The sequence below is a fragment of the Stomoxys calcitrans genome, chromosome 4 (genome assembly GCF_963082655.1).
Source record: "Stomoxys calcitrans chromosome 4, idStoCalc2.1, whole genome shotgun sequence".
Lineage (NCBI taxonomy): Eukaryota > Metazoa > Arthropoda > Insecta > Diptera > Muscidae > Stomoxys > Stomoxys calcitrans.
Window position 1 is genome coordinate 9,563,245 of NC_081555.1, and position 25,944 is coordinate 9,589,188.

At 34.6% G+C, this 25,944-nt stretch overlaps 1 protein-coding gene across 7 annotated transcripts in view; it reads right to left on the reverse strand.

Annotated features, from left to right (window-relative positions):
- Positions 1-25,944, reverse strand: part of LOC106081403 (basement membrane-specific heparan sulfate proteoglycan core protein) — a 304,578-nt gene that overhangs the window by 14,537 nt on the left and 264,097 nt on the right. For all 7 annotated transcript variants that reach the window (XM_059366577.1, XM_059366576.1, XM_059366574.1 and 4 more), the window contains 11 exons: positions 20,879-21,039; positions 15,989-16,169; positions 15,107-15,725; positions 14,774-15,039; positions 13,588-13,768; positions 12,916-13,523; positions 12,395-12,719; positions 10,310-10,556; positions 9,651-9,819; positions 4,716-4,766; positions 344-787 (listed from right to left, as the gene is read on the reverse strand). In XM_059366577.1, coding sequence (XP_059222560.1) covers positions 344-787; positions 4,716-4,766; positions 9,651-9,819; positions 10,310-10,556; positions 12,395-12,719; positions 12,916-13,523; positions 13,588-13,768; positions 14,774-15,039; positions 15,107-15,725; positions 15,989-16,169; positions 20,879-21,039 — 3,252 coding nt within the window. The remainder of the gene's footprint in view (positions 1-343; positions 788-4,715; positions 4,767-9,650; positions 9,820-10,309; positions 10,557-12,394; positions 12,720-12,915; positions 13,524-13,587; positions 13,769-14,773; positions 15,040-15,106; positions 15,726-15,988; positions 16,170-20,878; positions 21,040-25,944) is intronic.

Consider the following 25,944-nt stretch of genomic DNA (forward strand, 5'->3'; position numbering starts at 1 on the left):
TGTTGTTGTTTTGTGTAGTTTTTGGTAGGCCTTTTCAAGCCATTCAACAACGTATGCTTAACTACCATAACTTTATGATAAATGCCTTGTCCCAACCTACTATTTGGGTATTTAACTAAACAACAGTAAAATAAGAGAAGAAATGTTATCGATAATATTAAAAACAAAGTGTTCTCTGAGTAGTGGGTGTGTGTTGATTTTGTTGTTGTTTTGTTTTAAATTGATTGCTTTGCTCTTTTTTCCAACATCTAATCATTTCTTTTGCCACAAATAACATAATCAAACATATATAGAGGTATATGGAGATGTAAGATCAAAACAGAATTTTAAAATTTAAACCAACCGGGTCTTTGTTTTGATTCATAAACGCCTTTGCCTTTGCTTTTGCCATATGGGGCCCTATGGCTCAGCTGTTCTCTTCCAAAGTAAGCAGTTGCTGGTGGCGGCGATAGTGGTATCTTTGTCAATAGAGGGAATTTTCTTTTGTACCTTCTCATGCCCACTCCCTGATTGACATGTTGATAGTAGTGTTTTTTCCAACGTTTGTAGGCGGTGGTCTGATCACGCGTACAATTGAACTCATCCGAATGATCGGTACAATCATGAATACCATCGCATACCATGTGTTTGGCCACACAGGTGTGGGGGTGAGAGACACACTTAAAATCGCTGGGCTGACAGCTGTAGGAGCTACGACCTGTTGTAGTCATTGAAGATGGGGGCAAGGAAACCGGTGCTGTGGCTGGTGTCAATGGCTTGGTTTTGATTATCCTCAAGGGTTTATAATCTTTTGCATTTTTTTTTCGAATTGATGCACAAACAGTTTATTGTATAGGTTAGATCACAGGTCAGTTCACAATAATGATATTGAGTTTTGTTTTTGTAGGTGGACATGTGTTTATATAGATTTGGGGATTTTTTTATATTTAGTTATAGTTTTGAATAAAAGTTTGTATTTCAAAATAGGGGAAATAATAAAAAAAATTTAATATTATGTAATAAAGATTGTAGTAAGTAAAGGCATAGAGTTAATCAACGGTATTAAGTGAAGGAAAACTGTTTTCCCATTCGCATATGAAGGGCGGATGCAATTAGCACAAATATCGAGGTTCTAATTTTCATATTAAGGTTGAGCTTGAAAAATCATATTAACAACATTGATAACACATGTTGTGGGGGTGAAGGGAGGATAAAATGAAAAGGGTATGGTTTAAACACTATCTGTGGTATTGTGATATATGTAACTAATGCCAATGAGGACATTGGTCAACCAATATTTAATAAATATTGATAACTTGGAAAAGCAAGACATGAACTTCTGAGTTATTATTTACTGAAATTTTAAGCTTCTTCTTTTTGTTGTACTGAAGAAAGTAGAATGCTTTATGATACATTTGTTCAACCGATTTTACTAATATATTTGTTATCGATATACTCGTTTGTGAATTGGTTTTCTTCACGAGTTTAAACTGGAAAGACTTCATCATACATCATATCTATGTAATTACTATGTTATCAAAACAGCAAACTTCCATTGTTTACGTCGCTACGTTGCTGATATAGTAGTATAGAGTGAAATACATTCACAAGTTTTCGATAAATGTCGATGTATTTCCTTATTATTAACCTTTCCAAGCACAAATCTTGTATACAAGTTTATTAAAGTTTGAATTATAACATATTAGCAGAATAAAATTGAAATATGCTTTTAAAGGGTAGTTGAAAGGCAAACCCTGCATTCGATGAATGTCGATAAAAGTCCTTATTAATAATGTTTCATAGGCTATGCCTCCAAATAAGATGAGAACACGATTATAGGCCTATACATAGAAGTTTAAATTCTTATGCTCTTCTATTGATTCGATGTATTTACTTTGACATGTTAAAGGATTTTAATTTAATTCGATAAAGCTAAAAATGTTTGCAAAGGTATGACAATAACTATTAGAAGTCACATACATGAAAGTTTAAATTCTTGGACTCTTTTATTGTTTCGATGTATATACTATGACACGTTAATGGATTTTAATTTAATTCGATAAAACTCAAAATGTTTGCATAGATATGATAATTTTTTTTAATTCCCATGGATTTGTCGATTTTTTATGAAAGGAAGGTTAACTAATTCGAACTGAAAAAGTTGAAAAAATATTTCCTGTGCATATATTTTTTTATTTTAAATTAAAATATGATGTTATCTAAAAAGGTTTCAACTTAAAGTTATCCGAATGTTATCGTATATATAATATCGATATTTTTATAGTTCATACGTATGAGTCGCATTCATATAAAATTTACGATGTAAAAAGGTTAAAAGTATTTGAATTTTTAACGATAAACACTAGAAAATTGGCAAATTTTATTTTTTAAAGTTATCGAAGGAATGTAATCGACATTTCCTAATTATCTATAGTATCAATTACTTTTTAAAACTTTTGAGAGTGGGTTTCAGTAATCGAAGAAGCTGATGTCTTCCTTATAAGAAATGTTTCCACATTAAATTAGATGAACATAACGAACTTTCATTTGGAAATCTTTTTGTCACAAAAGTATCGTAAATGAATTTGCTGTGAATATCGATAACAGTGTTATCGACAGAGTTGTCAGCATTTTAAAAGTCGTTGTATTTGATATAAAAATTACATTAAAAAAGGATTATCCGATAGCAATCTTTCCGAACATTCTTTAAATGCTTTAAACTAAAATTGAACGATGAAATCTAATAATATTGAAAACACATCGATATTTTATCGTTTTCAATAAAAGCTGTCTCTAAACTATGGAACGTTGACATTGACAACAGATTCAGAATCACCATAAGAAATATTGCTTTAGCCTTCTTTATCTATCAAAAAAGAATATTGCTATCGGAATGTCAACAAAATACAATTGATATTGAATTTCGATAACGAGTCCATATCATGATATGGATTGTATACAAATTTGAGGCAATGGAGATATTTGCTGTGTTTTGTTTTATATAGGACTATATAGTGCAACTCATGATTAATCGGTTCTTATTATCGGTTATCGCATGATATCGATAACATACCACTACATCCTGACAGTGATATTCTATGCAGAACATCTGACTTGCATTGGATAGCACTTTAAAAATGCACAGGAAATATATCGATATTTTATCGTTTATCGAACAATGTTGTATAACATTGTCCATCAAATATAAATGTTATTGAAAAGTTATTTAACCTAACATTTATAGACGTTTATCGAAATTAATTCAGTAGGGTATTGACGACCATAAGGAAACAAGATATGTAGAAAAATTTTTTTGGTACCATAACTATCGGTTCAATTGATGAGGGTTAGAGATGGTGTTGTGTATATTTTATCGATGGTAATCCTAAATCTCGGCAGAAGGGCCCAAATAACAAAATATGCAATTTGGCTTAATGATTGTAAGAAGGGTCTGGGAATATTTGCCATTTATCGATGCAATTATAGTTTGCCTTCCGTATATCGATCACATAAAGTAAAATTGTTTCGATAAGATAGTTATCAAAGATCAGACATTGTGATGTTTATAAAATTCAAATATTATTGGATTGCAAAACAAGGTAATATATCGAAATTTTATCGATGTTTATATTGTTTCCTTTTCAGTATGTCGTATATAAAGTAACAATATAAATGACGAAAAGGTTTTTTGATAACATCACTTTGAGATGAATTGACAACGAAAAATAGCAGTGTTGTCTCTCAACTGCAAATGACTTTAGGAAAACTGTAGAATTCCTATAACGAGTTTTTCCAATGATGGATATTACAAAGCGAATAATGTAATGAACTATAGGGAGATAACGTCCAATAATGTTATTTTTTTAGAAAGTTTTTCGACTTTTTCACATTCTAATCTAAAGTTGTAACTAAGGCGATGGGAAAAAATTGGTGGACCATCTTATAACTGTAGAAATATATTGTGGTTATGATGCAAATGGCAGCTTTTAACAATTTCTGCTAATAAGACCCTATCAACGTAAATTGGGACGAAAGCTTTTGCACTCTTTTCTAATTTTTTTCATAGTTCAGTGGAAGTTTTCGGTTTGTTCTTATGAAAATTTCTTTTTATCATTCACAAATAAGCAGAAGACTTTTTTTTGCCCTAATAAAAAAATTGGCTTCTAAAATTGGTTTGGGATTTTCTAATCTAAGATCTACTTACTTTATTAAAAAAAAAAACAAATTAATTAATACTGCTGTAATTTGTAGACTATTTTCCAAGGATTTTCTAAATTGCTCTATGGGGGTTTGCTATGATTTCAATGTATTTATGATGACTGTACGTTTAATTTTACTAAAACCAAAGCTATACACAATTATATAGTGAAATGTATTAAGATATTGTACGACTTGAATTTGGCAAATAAAAAACACATAGGGACGAACACAACGTTAAATATACACAAATGAATTTTTTGTTGGGATTTTTAAGGATGGGCGGAATTTTCTTTTTCATCAAGGGACTTTGTAATGTAAATCTACACGAACAAATAGATATTAAAGTCCTGGTGCTAATTACGAAAAAAACGATACTAATATCTACGCGTGTAAACGGCTAAAAAAATATTAATTAAAAAAATAGTATGATTTTAAATTGCTAATCATAACTAAACTATAACATTTGTATGAATTTGAGATATAGAAAAAAGTGGATAAAAATTGTAACAAAAATAGAAATTATAATTTAAACACACCTGTACAGATATAGAGGACCATGCAAGGTATATCATTAACGCTGTGACCTCCTTTAAATTTTGTTTTTTAACAAAAAAAATATTTTGTTTGTGTAGAGAATATTTTTTTTGAGTTATTTAATAATTAAATAATTTTGTTAAAAATGATGGCATGATGATTTGTGTATTTTTTTGTTTTGAAAAATTATATCCCAAATTTTGTTTGATTTTTTTTTTAATTTTTTGTTAAATTAAAAAGTAATGCAAAAGAAGAAAATATGTAAAAAAGAAGAAAATCAGAGAAAATTATTTTAGTTCATAAAAAAGTCCATATAATTAAATAAAAGGCTATAAATAATATAATATAGAATAAATTGAATAAAATTTGTGTAAATCCTGGTTTCACTTTAGCTGTTTGTCAATTGTTTGAAGGGGGAAAATCATATAAACATTGTCGAGAACTGATTTAACTTATTGTTGTTCAACAAAAATATAATTAAATTGGCAGCAAAATTACAACAAAATTATTTACATTAATAGTGCTAACAAAAATAGACTACAATAAAATAAAACAGAAAATCATTTGGATATTCTCTCTCTCTTTCTTGCTTTTGTGTTTACTTGGTATATTAATATCATCGTTTTTTAAAAGAGAAAAAACAGATGATGTCAATAGTTCCAGAGAACGAGAAGAGATTTTGTTGCAGATTTGTAACCAATCTTTTTTTTTTGAATCAATTATTAATTATCCAAATGATTTTTTTATCTGTTTTCTAAACAATTACTGTGTTTTATAGTGTTTTTTGTTCTCTGGGAACATTGGTGTTACTTTTAGCGGGTGATAAATGTGTGGGCGTGTATAATTGTTTATTATTTACTAACATTTAACATATGGATGATATTTTCTTAAAATTTTCTAAAAACACATTTCAATAAGGCAACAACAAATATATTGTATTTTAACTGACCATAAACAACAATAATAAAATTTAACTAAACATTTGTCATTCTTACCAATAAATAATTTTTTTTTGTTTTAACACTGAAAACAATTTTATAAAAAAAAACTTTTTACAAAATTAATGAAAAATGTTTAATGAAAATGATCGACTCAATGAGATTTTCCTTAACCAGTTCAGAATGATGAAAGAGGTATTTTATCTCTTTTTTCAGGTTTTGTGATATTGAAGCATGGAATTGTAATGAAAACAACGGGGGCAAATGGGCAAAAATATAAACCAAGGTATAAGAAAATAAAAAAGAAAAAAATTGTATGAGCAGAAAGAAAGGAAGTAAAGAAGGATAGAGATAACACCAAAAAATGCCATATTAGAATTTTAATTTATTATTTGAACGAAAACAAAAACAATACCGTTTAAAGGTTAATGAACTGTTCCGAAAAAATGTCATTAAAATTAAAACTAGCACCACTATCCAATGGGAGGTGTACCATTGTAAACCATTGAAATAAGCAATCTGCTAACCTATAAATTGTAATTTCGATAATTAGAGCATCTAAAAGTCGATTTCATAGGCTTTTTGAGTTGTAAGCTAGACGCATTCACAAATGGTTAAGGAAATATTTTCACTAGAGAAAATGCATAAGATGATTAAATGTCTAGCTGAAATAGGTATCAGAATAGAGTTGAACGAAAAGTTTTGAAATCATTTTTTTATCGTCCAACATAACATTACAAAACTAAATTTACTAAATACTCCATGAACATTACATTAAGGAACAGGGGATACCTCTCTCATATCAATGAGTGCAGACCGATTCACGATTAAGAATCCGAAAGGCATGTCGCACTGCGGCAACACTTAGTAGAGAAGCAGGCAGGAAACCTCACAAATGTTGCCAGAATTAGTAAGGGGATATCCACCGCTGAACATTTTTCTGATCTTCACGCCGGAATTTGAACCCTGTTGTTCGGCGTTATAAGCGGACATGCTAACCTCTGCGCCACGGTGACTTCCGGCCATAACATTAGGACATAACAACTTCCCTGTCCTGGTTGTTACTTTACGAAAACTTCCTATAAAACATTTGTCATGCTGATCGCTTCCACATTCTAACTTATGTTCAATGTTACAACTACAAAAATCTTACTGGCATAGACGGGTTGGAATTGCAATCAGCCTAAGTTAATATAATGATTTGTTATGACATCAGCCCCTACAAAAGTGTAGCTTGTAGGGTCCTCATATGAATCGATCCATCGGTTTAGCTTATTGAGCCCTGAGAAGCCTAATTTTTTAGTCGACTAAACTGAAATTGTGCAAGCGAAATACACGAATGTTCTTCAATACTTAACCAAATAAGGTCTAGACAAATAGTTATCGAATCCATATGTAGATGCCGCTTCAGGCGGAACTTTGGTCTGGTACACATATGTCCTTCAATACCCACATCGAAGGAAGCCTTATATTGTAGATCATTGAATAGACCATACATAGCTCCAAGTAAGCCAAAAATCTGTTTTAAATCTATTCTCAAATTTGTCTTCTTGAGCTTTTAGATATATTGTTTGTTGTGAGAATCAAATTCCGGTCCAGTCGGGCCATTAACTAGCACTTTAAACTAGTGGCGTATTTTTTTTTAGTACTATCCAATGAAAATCTCGTGTTATCGGCTATCGATAAATATCCAGCACAACTTCGATTTCGAAATCTTTAAAAACTAAATAAAAATTTTAAAAAATCTGTCTAATGAAATAGTAAAACATGGCTTATATTAAATGTATGTTTTTTCTTGTTACCGATTACATATTAACGCATATTTAAATTAGTTATCTTTTTTTTTCATTGCAGATTATACTACAGGTAAGTTTATAACAATAATATTCCCTATTTTAGTGGTTTGCATAATTTTTCGATATATTTTTAAAAAATATAATTTTAATATCATCGATTGTAAATTAATATTGAGGAATGAGATTTATAATTTGCAATCTATTTCAAAAATTTGATTGCATCGATTTTTATTAAAGATTGTCTACATGGTATTAAGGAAATATTTCGAAACTATAACTTTCTACAACTCTTCGATTACGATTGTTATCGAGAAGATAGCCTGAGGAACCTGTGTTTTTTGAACCTATTTTAGCACTACCCAGTGCAATTGGGATGTACCTGACAGATTTTGAGGGTCATCGTAGCACAAACGGTATCTTTGCCGCCTATGGCCATAAACCCCTGGTTTTCCACATAGTGAAGTCAGAGGCAAGTCTTTCGCTCGTCTACTTTAATTAGGTTCCTTCCGATCAGTCATTATAGATATGATTGTAGTACTTAAGTAAGACAGTGACACCTTCTGTGTTATTATCTTAATACTGTACAGTACAAATCACGTGTTATCAGCTGTTATCTTATGATATCGATAACAATCCATTACAACTTTAAACTGAAATTCTATCCATAATATCTGACTTGCAATTAAGATTTTATCAGAGGAACTCGTTAACTCTCGATGTCAGTGCATACAAGCATAGATATTGATTAAAATTGTTGTTGAATTTAATAACAAAAATTGATTAATTATGTACTTAACTTGATTATTATATTTCTTACTTGAAATTAATTTTTGTCAATAAGATCGATAATTTTTTATCGATATAAGTTCTAATATGGCATTTTATGTGATAATAAAGATCATACGATGAAGTGGAAACAGAAAAGAAAGAGGATAGTTAAAAGCAAAGTAGAAGCTAGAAAAGAGGACAGAGAGTAGAATAGGGAAAAGAGATAAATAATAAAAGGAACAAAAAAATAAAAACAAAACTTAACAGAAGGGACATTTCACAGCACACATTTAAAACATCCAGGGGAACAAAAAATCTTGAAGGGAGGGGAACAACACTTCCTGGAAGAACATAACATTTCCACAAAAATCCGCAACCAAGATTTTGTAAATCTTCATACCACCTAATACCACAGCCGATTTACGCTGCCAGTTATCGGTTGTGAGTGAACACATAAATGAGACATTTAAACTAAAAAAACCTGCACCACTAAGCATTTTTCGTTCAATGCATCTAAAATTCTTTTTTAATAATTCAACGGAATAAAATAAAATTAAAAACTGGGTTATTTTGTTTATAAAAAATTGTTAATAAATCAAATATATTTATTAATATTTTCTTTTGGGGGGAAGGGGAGTTTTTGGTTTGGTTTTTTGGGACTTATATGTTAAATTTAAATGGCAGCCATTTTGGTTCTTCGGTATTTTTTTTTTGTTTTCTAATGGTTAACAAAAAATTTAAGGCTTGTTAAGAAAAGGAAATCTCAATTAGACTTAAAATTAATAAAAAAAATTAAGAATTATTATTTGTAGGCATGCAAAATAAAATTAGAATTAGGTATGAAAATTATAAAAGAAAATAGCTGAAAATTTAACCCGCCACCGTTTTTTGGACTTTTCTCATACTCAAGTTGTGATACATTAAAAAAAATAAATTGTAAATTGTTTATACAAGTATAAAGAAAGATTTACAACAATGATGTTAATTTACAAACTGAGTTTTGAAGTTTGAGGTGGTGTTGTTAAACTATTTACAGGTGTGGTGTATTTTTTGGTATTGGATTGGATAAACAATTTTTACATATTATACATTTATTAAGAAAAAATAAGTAAAATCAGTGGTGGTTTTTTTCTCTTGGAAGGTAAAAAAATTTCGATTTCCATTTCATTTGAAAATTAGAACATGCCAATTATAAAAAAAGGTTTGGTTTTTTAGTTTTTGTTTTTGTAAAGCTAAATTCCTTAAAAATTTGTTCTTGATGTTTTGGTGGTTTTTAAAAAAATTTCATTTAATTTTGTTTTTCTTTTTTTCCTTGGTAGTGATTAAATGTAAATTTCGATTTTTCATTTTTTTTGTTTGGTATCTGTTTCTTTGGTTCAATGTCTTTGACGTCTATAACGTCTCGAATATCTGGCCATATAGTCTTGATACTCACTCTTGACATACAAATCGGCATAGGATGGCTGTGCTGAGCCACTGGCAGTGTAGGTTTCACAAATGTAACGTCCTTCATCTTGTTTTCGTACATTATTGATGACAAGTTCATTGTTGCGGCTTATGGCATTGGGTGGCAAAGGTTGGTTATCTTCACGGCGCCAGGTGTACTAGAGGGAAGAGAAAATTAAAAAAAATATATATATATATTGAATAAATTCGTTAAAAATTTAAGGTGATTCCAACAAGCGGAATTTTAATTTTAATAAAAATTATCGACTTATTGAAACTGCTGTTTTGTGGATATATTGAATATTAATTGGAGGCAACAGATAATTTTTAGTGTAAATTGGTTTGGCATTGTTGCTGTCATAAAATTTGATAGTCTTTGAATTCTTGGCAAATCAACTGGGTTCTTACAAAGCTGCTGTTTTCTCATAAATCAGCTATTCTCTTACAAATCAGCTGTTTTCCCATAAATCAGCTGTTTTCATATAAAACAGATGATTGCCATATATCAAGCAAGCCCAACGCTTGAGTGACACAGACTTCATGGATTGGGTTTTTAAATTTCGTTTAGTCCATTCATAAAATATTTTCTTCTTCATATTTAACACCTTGAGGAAGTATTCTATTATGTACTATCAATATACAACTTACATGAATTTCACCACGAACTGATGCCCTCATTGCTCCAATATCGCAGAGCATTTGAACAGTTTCGCCTTCATTCAATTGGTATTGCTTACTAGTGGGTTGAGGTTCAAAGGTATGGCCGCGATTGACAATAACTTCGGCCAATTCGGTGGTATTTCCAAAACGATTGCTGGCAGTGCAGCGATAACGACCAGCATGACCAGGTGTAATGTCATAGAATCTCAAGTATTTGCCGTCAGTGGAAACAGAGCTGTTAGGTAATTGAAAAAAGAAACAAAAATAATGATAAATAGAAAATTTATTAAACGTTTAATCGATTTTGTGTATTTAGTAATCGATTTTCATGGCACTTATAAGCCATGTACTAAAGCCCTCATAGCCTTCATTCCTATACCGAATGCAAAAGCCTAACACCGGTATTCAAAAAACTTAAAACAGTTTTATAGTAGGTTGATTTGAAAGTCCTATAAAGGAAATCTGTAGAATAGGCTTACTTTAATGCTACTTTAAGTTTTATGAATATGGTCATAAATGTTTATTTTCATCTTGGCAGTATATTGCCTTGTGTGATTTGAGTACAATACAGCGAAGATCACTTGAAATAGCCTATTATCGCATGATATCGGTAACTATCCAGTGCAACTTTGAACTGGAATTCTAGTGTTAACGTTGGCGATTGTTCAAATTAAACAATGTCTGTTACTATACTGTGCAAGTCATGCTATCGCATGGTATCTACAATTTTCAGTGAAACTTTGCACTTGATATCTATTCAGGACATCTGACTTATTGATTACCTCAGACTTTAGCGGGAGATTATTAAATGCTGTGTTTTATTTTTGCACTATCTGGTGCAATTCCGATGTTCTGGATATAATGTCAGTGCAAAGTTGCACTAGTAAGTTATCGATACCATGCGATAACAGATAATAAGAAACGTTAATCGTGATTTGTACTATGTAACCTAAAATAAAACACAGCAAAAAAACACATATGTTATTGCATGACATCGCTATCTATCTAGCACAACATTGAGCTGGAAAATTGTCCATTATATCGGACTTATTTATGCTTTTGATTTTCACTAAAGGTTGCTACAACGAACAAAGTCTAGTACTTTACAGTACAAATCATGTGTTATTGCATGATATCGATAAATATCCCGTATAGCATTGCACTGGAAATAGAAATCGTGTGTTATTGGCTTTAATTTCATGATATCGCTATCTATCTAGTACAACATTGAACTAGAAAATTATCCATTATATTGGACTTATTTATGCTTTTGATTTTCACTAGAGGTTGCTAAAACAAACAAAGTCTAGTTCTATACAGTACAAATCATGTCTTATTGCATGAGATCGATATCTATGTATACAACTTTGCACTGGAAATGAATGCAGAACATCTGGCTTGCCCTTCTTCGGGGAAAATTAAACCTAGGGATAAGTCAAACGAATACTTGGTTGATTTGAGCCCTTCTCATTATAGTTTTGTGTTTCAACAGAATTTGATACTCGTATAACATTTGAGATATCTAGCCAGACTATTTTTCATATTGATCTATGTACAAAAAAATACTTTTCGCTATGAATCGAAATAATTTAAAATTTTCCATTAATTTCACCCAATGGCAATTAAATATTTGCTGTGTTTTATTTGAGAACTATATGGTGCAAATCATGATTAACTATTTTTTATTGTCTGTTATCGATGATAACGATAACTTACCAGTACAACTTTGAACTGATATTGTATACTGAACATTTGACTTGCACTATATAGGACTAAAATAATATACAACAATTATCTACATTTCGATATCGATAATTGGATTTAAAACCGTTTATCAATATTCCGCCATCGTAACTATGCATTATTATGCAAATTTCGCCATTAACATTCCATTATAGAATAGGGGCGAACTTCTCAACTTCGATTCACATTTAAGCTCAATATGGTACTATGGCCATATTTTTAGTACCATATAATAAGAATCAATTGCTATCGGCTGTTATCGATTACTATCCTGCATTGTAAATCCACATTCGTCTTAATAGCGTTAATGTTCCTCGATTCCTTACTTACCTGGGCAAAGGTCTATTATTTTCTGTATGCCAGGATACGGATATCGGTTGAGCGCCATCGACCATACAAGTAATAGTTACATCAGTATTGGCATTAACATGCATTGGCATTTGAGGATGCAGAGTAATACGTGGTATGGGAGTGTACACTAATTCGGCCAAATGGAATGTGATAAGGGTTCCACGGCTATCCAAAGCATTGCAACGATATTCTCCTGCATTATTTACATTGAAATGTTCCACCATTAATCTGTTGCGATCGGTATAGGAATTGGTGGGTAGGGGACGGCCATCAACACGCTCCCATTTGGTTTCGTAGGCGGCATCTAAACATAAGTACCAAAAAAAAATTATCAAATTAAAATTCCTTTACTATTCGAAACCATAATGTCCAAGGAACAAATGGTTTTTGTTCAATTTATTTATTGAAATCAGCTGTTTTTTCTGTAGGAAATCAGCTGATTTCAACACACAAAGCAAACAAAATGCATGCGTTCAACTGTACTGTCGTTGGCACATTACCTAAGTCGCAGGTTAAGGTTACATTATCACCAAGTCTGGCCTCATAAGCTTTCTGAGGTTGACGGGGTGGATATTGGGGTTGGTTGGATGGTGGGTATTGTGGTGGATATTGGGGTGGGTATTGAGGTGGGTATTGAGGTTGGTTGGATGGTGGATATTGGGGTGGTTGATATGGGGGACGGCTGGGATATCTGTCAACATCGCTGTCATCAGGAGCATCACCACGACGGCGCTTAACATCCAACACAACATAGCGTTCATCGGGACCGGCTTCATTGGAGGCAATACATTTGTAGATCTTGGCATCGTCCATGCTGACACGATAGAATTCCAAAACGGCCTGGTTGTATTGTTCGGCGGCAGCAGCAAAACTATAGGTCTCTGCACCTTCCTTAATCCAGCGCACACTGGGGCTAGGAGTACCAGTGGCCGAGCAGACAATCTTAACTTCATCGCCTTCGGTAACTCTTACAATCTCCTCATTGGGCTGTAGGGTTATGACGGGGGCTTCGATAACACGAATGCTAACAGTGCCGCTTACTTTGCCAACTACGTTTTCGGCTTCACATTTGTATTCGCCGGCATCTTCCAAAGCAACATCGTTAATGCTATTAAAAAAATGGTGTTAATATTAAATCAAATTTACTACTTAAATGCTCTGGGTAAACTTACACAATGTAGCCAGGATCACTTTGAGTTGTATGTCTGTGTGATAGTGGTTGGCCGTCAATACGAGTCCATTGTACGCGAGGTGAAGGTATGCCAGTGGCTGTGCAGTAAAGCATACCCTGACCACCCACCGTAATGATTTGTGGTTCTTTGGGATCAACGTCAACAGTTGGTCGTTCACGAGCTGGAATCAACGATATAATCATGGATGTGCAAATTAGTAGTAAAACTAGTAAATTGTTCGGAACGTTCTTATTACCAACTCCTTTCTTGGGAACTTAGCATATTTTAAGTAAATTGTTTTATAGTATATTAAAAAAAGATATTATCAAATTTAAATAGAAAGAGAGAGGAAGAGATGGTATATTTTTTAACCCTTATCTTTGTTAGATGATTTTTGTAAAAACAAATTTAACATGGTTTTGTTTGTTGAAAGCTAAAATTTTTTTGAGGAGGTGTTTCTACCGGTCAAATTTGTTGTTATTCATAGAGATTTTACAACTCTTTGATCTAAACTTATGTTCTGTTTTTGGTTGTTTTTTTTTCAAATTTATCGAGAAAATAATCTTTAAATGTTTGATGAATTTATTTGCTTGAAATGTGTTTGTTGGCAACTCTGTAACACTGTATTACCGATATTGCAACTGTTTTTACCGACAATGCGTTACCACTCCTTAGGCCGACGCGTTTAGGAGCGTCGCGTTGAAAAATATAACTTCGCAAACAATGGTCAAAAAAGCATAGCGCAAAAGTTAAATAATTTTCAACTTTGATGGCTAAAAACACTACTTCATATGTGACAGCATAGAATGGCCTTCGCTTTCAAGTGTAAAGGCTAATACTAACTTTATTCGCACGAAAATTGGTTGCGAGTTGCTTTTGTGGGATTTATGTATAGAGTTGAATTTTTGTATATGGATGTGGGTGAAATGCACATGTGTGCATATGCATGTAAACTGGGTATGGCACCTAAATCCCCAAAAACGCAGTGTAAACGGACAGGATTTATTTTTGGATTTAAGCGCTGGCAAATTTAATGTTTTCTTATCTAAGAAACAAATTTGACCTTCTGAATACTCCTCAAATATAACAAAATTCTAACAATTTTATTTTTAAATAAATAAAAATTTGCTTTTTTTCCTGTCCCGCCCAACTTGAATTGCTGTAATTTAGAATTATTTCAACTTACGTTCAATATCGATATAAGTGCTGGATTGATCAGTGCCCGACTCGCTTTCGGCAATACACAAATAGATACCACGATTATCAGGGCGGGCCGAAGTAATACGCAAAACATTGCCGGTTTGACGAACATTGTCACCCAAAGTTTCATGAACCTTGGTCCATGTAATTGTGGGTCTGGGTGTGCCAGAGGCTTCGCAAGTTATGGAAAAGTCACGACCTTGGACAACTAAATTCTCTTCGGGCAAAGCACGAACCACAGGAGGAGGATTGCTGTATACAAAGGGGTGTATATATATGAAAAACAAAACTCTTAATAAAAACTTCAAAATGAATTTACCCTCCAGTGTATGGTGGTAATATGGGTGGTCTGCCACCATCCTCAATAATCACATGAGCATCGGAAGTGTAATTGCGGCGTCCACGTATATCGATACCAATGCAAGTGTAAGTACCAGAGTCACGTGGTGAGGATTCGCGAATCTCCAAGGTGTTGCCATTAATGATCAAGTTGTGTTCACGATAGATGGGATAACCATCCTTGGTCCATTCGTATTTGAGCACTATATTCGATATGGGATTGCAAGTTAAACGCACTAATTGACCTGACTCGCCAGAGTATGATGGAGGTTCGATGTAGACCAATTCACGTTGGGGTGGAGGAGGTTGGGTCGATGTTTGTTCAATATACACATGAGTATATTGTTCGGCGGATGGGCCTTCGCCATTGCTAGCCTGACATCTATAGCTGCCTTCGTCAGATTTGCGTGGTCTCTCGAATATCAAACGGCTGCCTTCGACACGTACTTCGCTGGATACTTGGCCATTGACACGAGTCCAAGTAACAACGGGAGTTGGATTACCACTAACTTGGCAATTGATTTCACTGGGTGCATACTCGGGGAAGGTATGGTGTGAGGGTAAGTTTTCGATTCTGGGTGGTGAGCGGCGAGCATCTTCTGCGTTGGCGAAAAAATTAAAAAGAAATAAAAAGAAAAAATTAATATAATACATATATACCAATATTGTATAAGTTTTAGTTTGTGAAGCAGCTTTAAACAGAAAATATGCTTTACATTGTAATTCATACCATAACGAGCCAACATTTCTTTGGCATATCCTTTAGATTTTTAATAGCAGCATTGTAATTTTTTTAAATTATTTTTATTTGTTAGTTTTTTTTTAGTTTTTTGTAAGGTTTTCTTTGAAGCTTTCAACTTACCGGTGATGGTAATAGATATTTGATCTTCGTATACGCGATTGGTTTGATTATTGCGAGCTTGACAGATGTAAGTACCGGAATCATGAATTTGCAATTCATAAAGATGTAGAATACCGCTTTCTTGATCCCAACGGAAAGGCATATCACCGTTCAGTTTATACCAGCTGACAATAACGGGGCTCTGGAAAATCACAAAAAAATTAGTTTTCTTTGGAAAAAAAAATTTTTACAAATATCATCTTTGGAAGTTTTCCAAAAAAAAAAACGACTAGATTTTTCAAGATATGCTAATGCTAAGATGCTGTCAAAAATGTATATTTTATAATGCTTTTATAAGGTTTCGTATTCTACTCTCAAGTACCTTTCGTTTGAATCCCATATTGTCCCGACCGGCAAACATATCAGTTGGGGGGTGGTTTTTGGATTGGGGAGGCCCCCTGGGATTTGACCCCAAATTTATACATAAGTTTCGTAATCTACTTTCAAAAACTTTTCATTTCATACCCATATTGCCCCAATCGGTAAATACGTAATTTTGGGGAGGTTTTTGGGGTGTGCCGGGCCTCCCGACATAAAAGGTCAAATTGTTATACCAAGCTCGTATTCTACTTTTAAATACCTTTCATTTTATGCCCATATTGTCCCAATTGGTAACCATGTCCTATTGGGAGAGTTTTGGGGTAGGGCGTCCCTCGCGATTATTTGACCCCAAAATTTTATACCAGTTTTGTGTTATTAGATTACCATAAAGTGGCATACAAAATTTCATTTAAATCGTTGCACCCATTTTTGAGATCTGGCGTTTTTGAAAATTGCGATAAGGGAGAGGGTCTGCCCCCCTTGTGGATATCACAAAATGAAGTACCATATTTTCACCGGTGGTTACCATCTGTGAAAATTTAATGAAAATCGTTTGAGCCGTTTTTGAGTCTATTCCGAACAAACAAACAAAGCGCAATCAAATTCTTGACCGTCATGGTATTTTTGTTCTATCTAGCCATATCCGTCCGTCTTACCGTCCCGCTGTCGAAAGCACGCTAACTTACGAAAGAGTAAAGCGAGGCGCTTGACATTTTTTTACAAATATTTCTTTTTGATGTAGTTCGGTGAGTCCAAATCAGTCCATGTTTAGATGTAGCTCCCATATAAACCGATCTCTTGATTATACTTCTTGAGACTTTAGAGGGTGCTATTCTTATCCGGACCATATTTGGATACAGCCCCTTATAGTCCATTTTCTCGATTGAAGGTCTTTTACCCGTAAGTGGCTTATTTATTACCCGATTTAGCTGAAATTTGGTAAAATTAGTTGCGTTAGGTCTCCCGATATCTGTGCTGACTATAATCATCGGTTTTAATTTGGATATAGCTGTCATACATATCGATCCCCCGATTTCATGCCTTGGACCCAAATTTATTACCCGACTTCGCTGAAATTTGACACAGTGACTTGCAGCAGGACCCCATATTTGGATGGTTAAGTTCGAAAATGGGTTATATCGGATATACCATAAAATGCGAGTTTATTACCGGATTTCGCTGAAAAATGGTAAATTGAGCTGTATTAGGCTCCTCGACATCTGGACGCTATATGGTCCAGATTGGACTATATTTGGATGTTACTGTCATATATATCGATCTTCCGATTTAAGTCTAGGTGTCATAAATAGCGCATTTATTACCCGATTTCACTGAAATTTGGAACAAAATGTTGTGTTCGACATAGACGTTAGTACCGAATATGGTTCAGATCGGTCTATATTTAAATATAGCGCATCTATTACCGGTTTTCGTTGATTTGGCACAATTAATTGTTCAGACCTCGCTCCTGGGGAGCCCGATGTAGTTCTGATCGGTTTTTAATTGGATATAGTAGCTGTGATATATAGTGATCTCCAGATTTAAGTCCAGATGTCATAATATGCGCATTTATTACCCAATTTCGTTGAAGTTCGGGTACAATGAGCTGTATTACCATATTGTGTGTTAGAACTCTCTAAGTCCCTGGCGAGTTTGGTCCAGATCGATATTTCGATATAGATGCTAAATTTCATAAATGGTGAATTTTTACCGGACTTGATGTAATGAAGTTAATATGTATATAACAGGTGGTAGGTATGCAAAGCTCGGCCCGGCCAAACTCAATGCGTTTTAACTTGTTTTTCCTGCCTGTCGTCCCTCTGCCTGTCCGGCTGTGGAAGCCACGCTATTACATCAAATATCCATACTACGTATGGTCTAAAGCGGTCCATAATTTGATATAGAAATTGTTAAATTGTTTTCCCGAATATGCTTCTTGAGCCCATAGAGGGGGCAATTCTTATCCGATTTGGCTGAAAACAAGCACAATGACTTTTGCTTACTTTACTTAAATTGGCTACAGAATATTTGTTCCACTAGCCGAATGCAAAATAGAGTTACGCCTCGATCTTCTGCGCTCATCTTATGATCTCTGACACCAAATTTCGGGGTGTCTCCCATAACTTGGTTTTTCCATCGGGCCTTTGGTGTTTGCCTTCAAAAAACTTCTTTGCTGGAGCTTTTCCAACCATTCTGACAACATGACCGTTGTATTTTGATACGTGTAACTATGCTATCGTCGCGGTCCAAATCGGTACATTATTTGTTATAGCTCCCTCTTATACCCATTTTCCGTTAATACTTCTTGTCCGATTTGGGCGAAGTTTTGCACAATAACTTCTGCTATGACATATAATAGCCATGCCTTGAATGGCCGAAATCACCGCTTGGCTTAATATAGCTCTGATGTAAACCGACCCGATTATACTTCTTGAGTCCCCACAGGGTATATTTGTTATCTAATTTAAAGCAATAACTTCCGCTATGGCCTCCAACTTCCATGCCAAGTATGGTCTTAATTGGTCTATAACTTAAACGTTTCGGAGAGGTTCGAACTAAGAAACGTGTATCAGCAAGCATCATCCTGCAAAGCCATCAATTTTATAGGGACACCAAACTCACTTTTGGGCGGTGGTTACCATGTCCGCCTTTGCCTTGTTTCAAGTCCTTACAAGAACATTAGAAACATTTGTCAGCGGTGGTTTTCCTCTCCGTGGTAAACCGATCTGCCGATTATATTTCTTAAGCCTTTATAGGGCGCAATTCTTATCGATTTTGGCTGAAATTTAGCATGATGATAAAAATCAGTTATGTCCCAAATCGATCCCCAACCTTATATAGCTTCCAATTAGACTGATCTGCCGATTATAGTTCTTAAGCCTCTAGAAGGCGCAATTCTTATCCCATATGGAAAGAATATTTTACCCAGCTGCTAGAGTCCGTGGATGGCAGCGAAGAGTATACCGCAGAACCTGTCCCTGATGATGGTATAGAATGTTTACATCCTAGTTAGGTATTTGGTATTTCTGTGAGTGTTTACCTCAGTAGCAGTGACCCGACTGAAAAACAACAAGGCAGCAGGAGCTGATGGTTTACCCGCCGGCAAAACTGTATTTTATGAGGTAGTTTTTTTGCATAACCCCTAATAACCGCAGGAACCCGAATATGATGTCCGGCTTTGGGACTCGGGCCCGTGGACACCCCTAGGGGCCAAAACCCCCCCTTGGGGGCAAGTAGTCCAACCTAGGCAATATTGATATCAAATGAAAGGTATTGATTAGTAGATTACGAATAAGCAATCAAATGTTCAAAATTTTTACCAGGAAAGACCTATGGGGTCTTGAGAATTTTAACCCCTATTAGGAAAATTGTTGTTACGAAATTGTTATTGTTTTTTTAAATACAACTCTATTTGCCTTCCAAAGTTGGAAAAATTGTGCCTTCCAAAGTTGGAAAAATTTGCCGGCCTTCGGCCTGGTTTGAAATTTTCTCCTTATACCTAACAGTGGGAAATAGATAAAAATATTTAAAATAAAACTATATTTGCTGCCCAAAGTTTTTTGAAAAAAAAGCGCGATTTTTAATTTTTTTGCTAATATGTATTGGGTTGCCCAAAAAGTAATTGCGGATTTTTCATATAGTCGGCGTTGACAAATTTTTTCACAGCTTGTGGCTCTGTAATTGCATTCTTTCTTCTGTCAGTTATCAGCTCTAACTTTTAGCTTGCTTTAGAAAAAAAAGTGTAAAAAAGTTTATTTGATTAAAGTTCATTCTAAGTTTTATTAAAAATGCATTTACTTTCTTTTAAAAAACCCGCAATTACTTTTTGGGTATATTTGTTTTAATTAAGAGTCCTTCTAAAGCATAATTTATTGCATACACGTCCATACCTTTAATTTGATACTCATATTCTCTGAGTTTAAGAGGGTTCCAAATTCTCAAGACCCCGTAGGTCCTTCCCGGGTCAACGTTTTGGGCCTTTGTTTGCACATTTGTAATCTTCTTCTACCTTTCATTTGATACTCATATTGCATAGGTTGGACTACTTCTCCCCAAGAAGTGGTTTTTGGCCCTCACGGGGGTCCACGAGCCCAAGCATCAAAAAAAGACTACATTATAAATTAGATTTTCTTGCGAATTACCCCGTAAAATACAGTTCAGACCAATACAGCTTTAGAACTGGTAAATCCACCATTGACCAGATATTCACACTGCGCCAACCCCTGGAAAAACCCTAGAAGAACAGGTCGACTCTTACCCTATCGTTGTTAACTACAAATCCGTTTTCGACAGTGATTTCTCAAATAGCCCCTTGCAGTTATCCTAAGTCTATTCTGTAGTCTACTAATATAGCTCTCTTATAAACCGATTTTGATTTTACTCCTTGAATTAATTATTCGGTTTGGCTGAAATTTCGCACCAAGACTTTTGCTATGATAGAGGCTATAGAAGATTGAGTCCTACTTATTTTAAAATATTTTCGCTACTTTTATGTAAAAAATTTAAGAAAAAAAAAAGACAAATACTTACGCCATTGTACACCAAGTAACCGGTACATGAGAGTGTTAGAGAACCACCCACGGGAATAATGGTAATGAGTGGTGGTGCAATAGAGACTCTTATTTGAGTTTTGAATTCCAAATCGCCAGTATCGGGTCTGGGAGGTTCTGGAGTAAGATCAGTTCCATAGTCTGTAGAATAGATTGTTTGTTGTTGTTGTTGTTGATTTTTTCGAAGGAAATATAAGAAAATACAGTTTATTATTATTTTAACAGGGTTGTCAGTGATGCTAGAGTTCTAAGGTTAGTGACAATGAGTTGTATGATGATATAATATTTATATGCATATTTTTGGATTTTGATGAGTTTTTTTCAGTTGCTTGGAGTTTGTTGGTTTGGAAAACTAACTACAACAAATACTACGTAGTGTTGGTTTTGAATTTTTGCCAAAAAATTTATTTTTACATAAAACATTTTGGATTCATGTCAGGGATTTTGGGTTAGTTAGTAGATTTGTTTTTTCTTTCAAACTTCTATAAAAAAATATTTGCAAGTTCAGTTTGAAGTTTTTTTTTTTTACAGAAAAAAGTATAGACCCATTTTGTTTAGGTTAATTATTTTGTTGTTCTGCTATAGCTATACATTTAAAGTTGTTTTGGTTTTTAACAACATTTTAACATAAAACATAAAGCTCAAGGGTTAAACTAAGTTTGGTTTTGCGGTTTTTATTTGTTTTTAAACCCACATTATGTAATATTTATACAGTCATTTATTTGGTTTTAATGCTAAGGACACACAGAGAGAAAAAGTGTTTGAAGTTGGTCAACATACTTATATGTGTATATTTTACAAAATCGTTTAAGGAAATATCAAGTTTCAAGTGTTGGTTGGCCACATTCAGTTTGTAGTAGTATAAGTATGTATGAGCAGGTGTAGACACAAGTAAGTTAAGGTTTATTGAAAATGTAGCTTACTTTCTCTTTTGGTTGTTGTTGTTTTTTTTTTTAATATTCTTCAATAGGACAGACATTTAAGAACATTAGGATTTCCAATTACAGTAGATCATAGACATATGTATGTATTGTGTGTATGTTTGTTTTTTTTTGGTACGGTTTTATGTATGTTGCATATATGTAGTACGAGTATATGTAGAAAACAAATTACTGCTACTACTCCGATTTTGGGTAATGAAAAAAGAAATACACTACCAATTTACAAAAACACAACAAAGTTTTGAAGTAGAAATCCTTTTTTTCGGTTTTTGTTTTTTTTTTTCTAGCTAAACAATTAAACTAGCCCATTTCAAGAGGTTAAACATTGGTTTTTGAGCTAAACTAACTAAGAAGAATTATGATTAGGAGAGGAATGTTAAAATGTTTGCGAACCTTTGCAGCCATAACGCATTTTCGTTATGTTTCCTACGTACTCATTGCCTCTGTATATCGAGAGGGTCTCATTGGGTGAGATGGTCTGATTGGGCTCTATGTGAAACTGATAGCCACTACAACAGAATCCTTTGGGTAGATCGCATATCATTTCGGGTGGTTCTTCATTAATCTTAATCGCTGTTGTATAGTTTTTTTTTTTTTTTTGTTTGAGGTTTTTTGTTTTATTGATCATTTTGTAGGGATGTATGGAATAGTATATATATTGTACATGGTTAAAAATATGCATGGAAGTAATGGAGTGTTAAGTTTATATGTATGCATGTAGGTGATTAAATCTAAGGCGTAAAAAAAGTATGGTGATGTGTGTGTGTGTATGGTTTTGGTGTAAATAATATAGGTGCACATAATATTGTTACAAGTTCCCCCCTTCAGAGCTGGCATTTGATATTGGCGGTGAAACGTGTAGATAGTTTGAGATCTGTTTAAAATATCCTTATTGGTCTTAAGTTTCCTGCTACTGGCTATAGGTAAACTATAGCCTCCACCATAGGAAGGGTATTCCTAACTTTGATGTGCCTATGAGAGTCTGTCTGGTCACCTTTTTTGCCATCCTTCTGTAAAAAGTCTATCGATTACAAATTTGGCACAAGTACTTATTATTGCGATAAACTGAACAACTTTCAGTTTCATTTCAAAAACTTTCCAGTCAAGAAAAAAAATTTTACCCTGTTGAAGGATTTTTTGCAGTCCTTCTCTAGACCAACCAGCTCTGGGGTCCCCTATGGCGGTCGCTATTTGCCCCTTGGCTTGGCACTAAGACTTGCTGACACAAGCGAGTTCTTCAGGGCCTTCGCAATTCCCTTCACTATTATGTATATATCTTCCGCAGTTTCCAATTCCTTTTCTGGTCTAGAACGCATAGACGTGCAGAATTTGTGCCGAAATTTATCCCAATTCGCCTTTCTTCTGTATAGCCTAGGAATCACTTCTGTAGTAATTTCTCCAAGGCTGAAACTAATTACGGTAAACTGAACAACTTGTTGTACTAACTTTAAAGATTTGAGTCTTCAGTAGAATGATGATTACCTTGTCTTGCTTCTATGGCCCGGATTCATTTCAAAAAATTTCCGATCAAGAAAAAAATCTTTATTAAACACTAGAAGGACCAGCCTTGCTTTTGCGGCTTTTGCTCTGTTGAAGAGTTTTCTGCAGTCCTTCCTTAGACCAACCAGCTCTGGGGTCCACCATGGCGGTCGCTGTTTGCCCCTTAGCTGCTCTTGCGGCTTTTGCTCTGTTGAAGAGTTTTCTGCAGTCCTTCCTTAGACCAACCAGCTCTGGGGTCCCCCATGGCGGTCGCTGTTTGCCCCTTAGCTTGGCACTTGGACATGCTGACACAAGCGAGTCATTCAGGGCCTTCTTGATCCGCTTGACCACTATATCTATATCCTCCGTAGTTTCCTCTCCTTTTCTGGTCTAGAAGGCATAGACGCATGTTCCGAAATTTATCCCAATCCGCCTTTCTTCCATAGCCGAGGGACCACTTCTGCAGCTTTTTCTTCAAGGCTGAAACTAATATAACGATGATCAGAGAAGAGGTGGTCATCCAACACTTCCCAGTCGCATATTCTTGTGCTTATATCTTCCGATACAAAGGAAATTAAAAGTACCTTCTGCCTGTTCCTGGTTACAAAGGTCGGTTTATCTCCTTTATTACAAATCGAAAGATGGCAAAAAAAAAAATGCAAATTTTGCCCATGAACATTTCACTAGGGACCAGGGGCAAACTTCTCACATATCAATGAGTGTAGTCCGATTCAAGTTAAAGCTCAATGATAAGGGGCCTCCTTTTTATAGCCGAGTCTAAACGGTGTGCCGCAATGTGACACCTCTTTGGAGAAGTTTTACATAGCATAGTACCTCACAAATGTTGCCAGCATTAGGAGGGGGAAACCAACGCTGAAATTTTTTTCTCATGGTCTCGCCAGGAATCCAACCCAGGCTTTTAGCGTCATAGGCGGACATGCTAATCATTGCGCTACGGTGGCCTCGACAGATGTCAACATATAATATATTCGACAAGCAGCTTACCCCTTTCGCTGACATCCGAACTTCCTTATATCTGGTGATGTGCATTAGCATCACTTCCTACAATGAGACTCTTTTTACTCTTAAGTGGGCAAACACCTCCTAAGGGGGCGTATAAAAATTTAAAAATCATATTCCATAAAACATTAACAAAAATCCATTTAAATGGGAAAATAATTTTAGCGAAGCGTATTTTTCAGTATTTGCCATATCTTCCCATCAAACCAAATGTCTGATGTCAGACAAATCTGAACAAAATCTTCCGACGAGATCTTGCCGAATTCGTTCTGAATGAATTCTGAAGGTTTTCTGACCGTCTTTTTGTATGGGGTTTTTTTTTTTGAATTTTTGTTCCGACAGTTCGAAAGGAATTCTGACCGTCTTTTCGTATGTGGTTTTTCTGAATTTTTCTTCTTCCGGAAGGAATTTTGAAGATTTCTGGACTGTTTGTCTGAAGGAATTATTGTTCCGATTTTTTGCAAGGAATTCTGAACGATTTCTGACCATTTTTTCATATGTTTTTTTTTAATTTTTTCTTCTGACAGTCCTGAAAGAATTCTGAACGATTTCTGACCGTATTAACGTATGGATTTTTTTTTTTGAATTTTTCTTCCGACAGTTCGGAAGGAATTCTGAACGATTTCTGCGTTTCTCTGAAGGAATTTTTCGTCAGATTTCCGACATCGTCTTGTCGAATGTTTTTTTTTTTTAATTTTTCTTCCGACAGTTCGGAAGGCATTCTGACCGATTTGTGCACTGTCTGTCTGAAGGAATTTTTGTTCCGACAGTTCTGAAAGAATTCTAAACGATGTCTGGACGTCTTGTCAAATGTTTCTTTTTTAATTTTTCTTCCGACTGTTCGGAATGAATTTTAAACGAAGTTTTTGATGATTTTGTTGTTATTGTTTTTGATTTTTCTGCTGGAAAAATGCAGTTTTAGAGACGGGAAGAAGAAAAGATAGATTTTGTTGTTGTGTCTTCATTGGAAAAATGCAGTTTTAGAGACGGGAAGAAGAAAAGATAGATTTTGTTGTTGTGTCTTCATTAGGTAGGTTATTTTGAAAAAGGGTGCGGATAATATTCCGCCTCATGCCGCTATGGACATACCCCTAGCTGGTTGGGATCCTTACCACTGTCTTCGTAGAAGCCAGGTCAAATCCCTCCCCAGTTTGCATCCTTAAGAGGTCATTTACGGTGGTTAACCATAGGAGTGGCGATAAAATGGCCCCTGGGGCGTGCCTCCAACCAGACTTTCGGAATATATGCAAAGTCCTAGGCACGCTGTAAAAATAGTGGCCAGATGGGGATCCAGATAGTCGGCCTTCTTCTGTAGTAACGCCAAAGCTTGAAGCATTACTCTCGACTACAGGTGCCAAGACACCCAGACCTATTGGACGACCGGACAACATGCTACGGACCCATATCATGAACGCAGCTGTTGGATCTTTGGAGTCCATTTTGAGCCTATTCCTGAAAGACTTGAAAAGTTGTACGTAATACGTAGTACCTATTCCGAGATACGGATATTTTTCTCTGTGCAACGGTTACATATCTTTCTCTGTTTACCATTATGCGTGTCAATGAAAAAATCAATTCAGTTTGTTGATTGATCTCTGTACAAAGT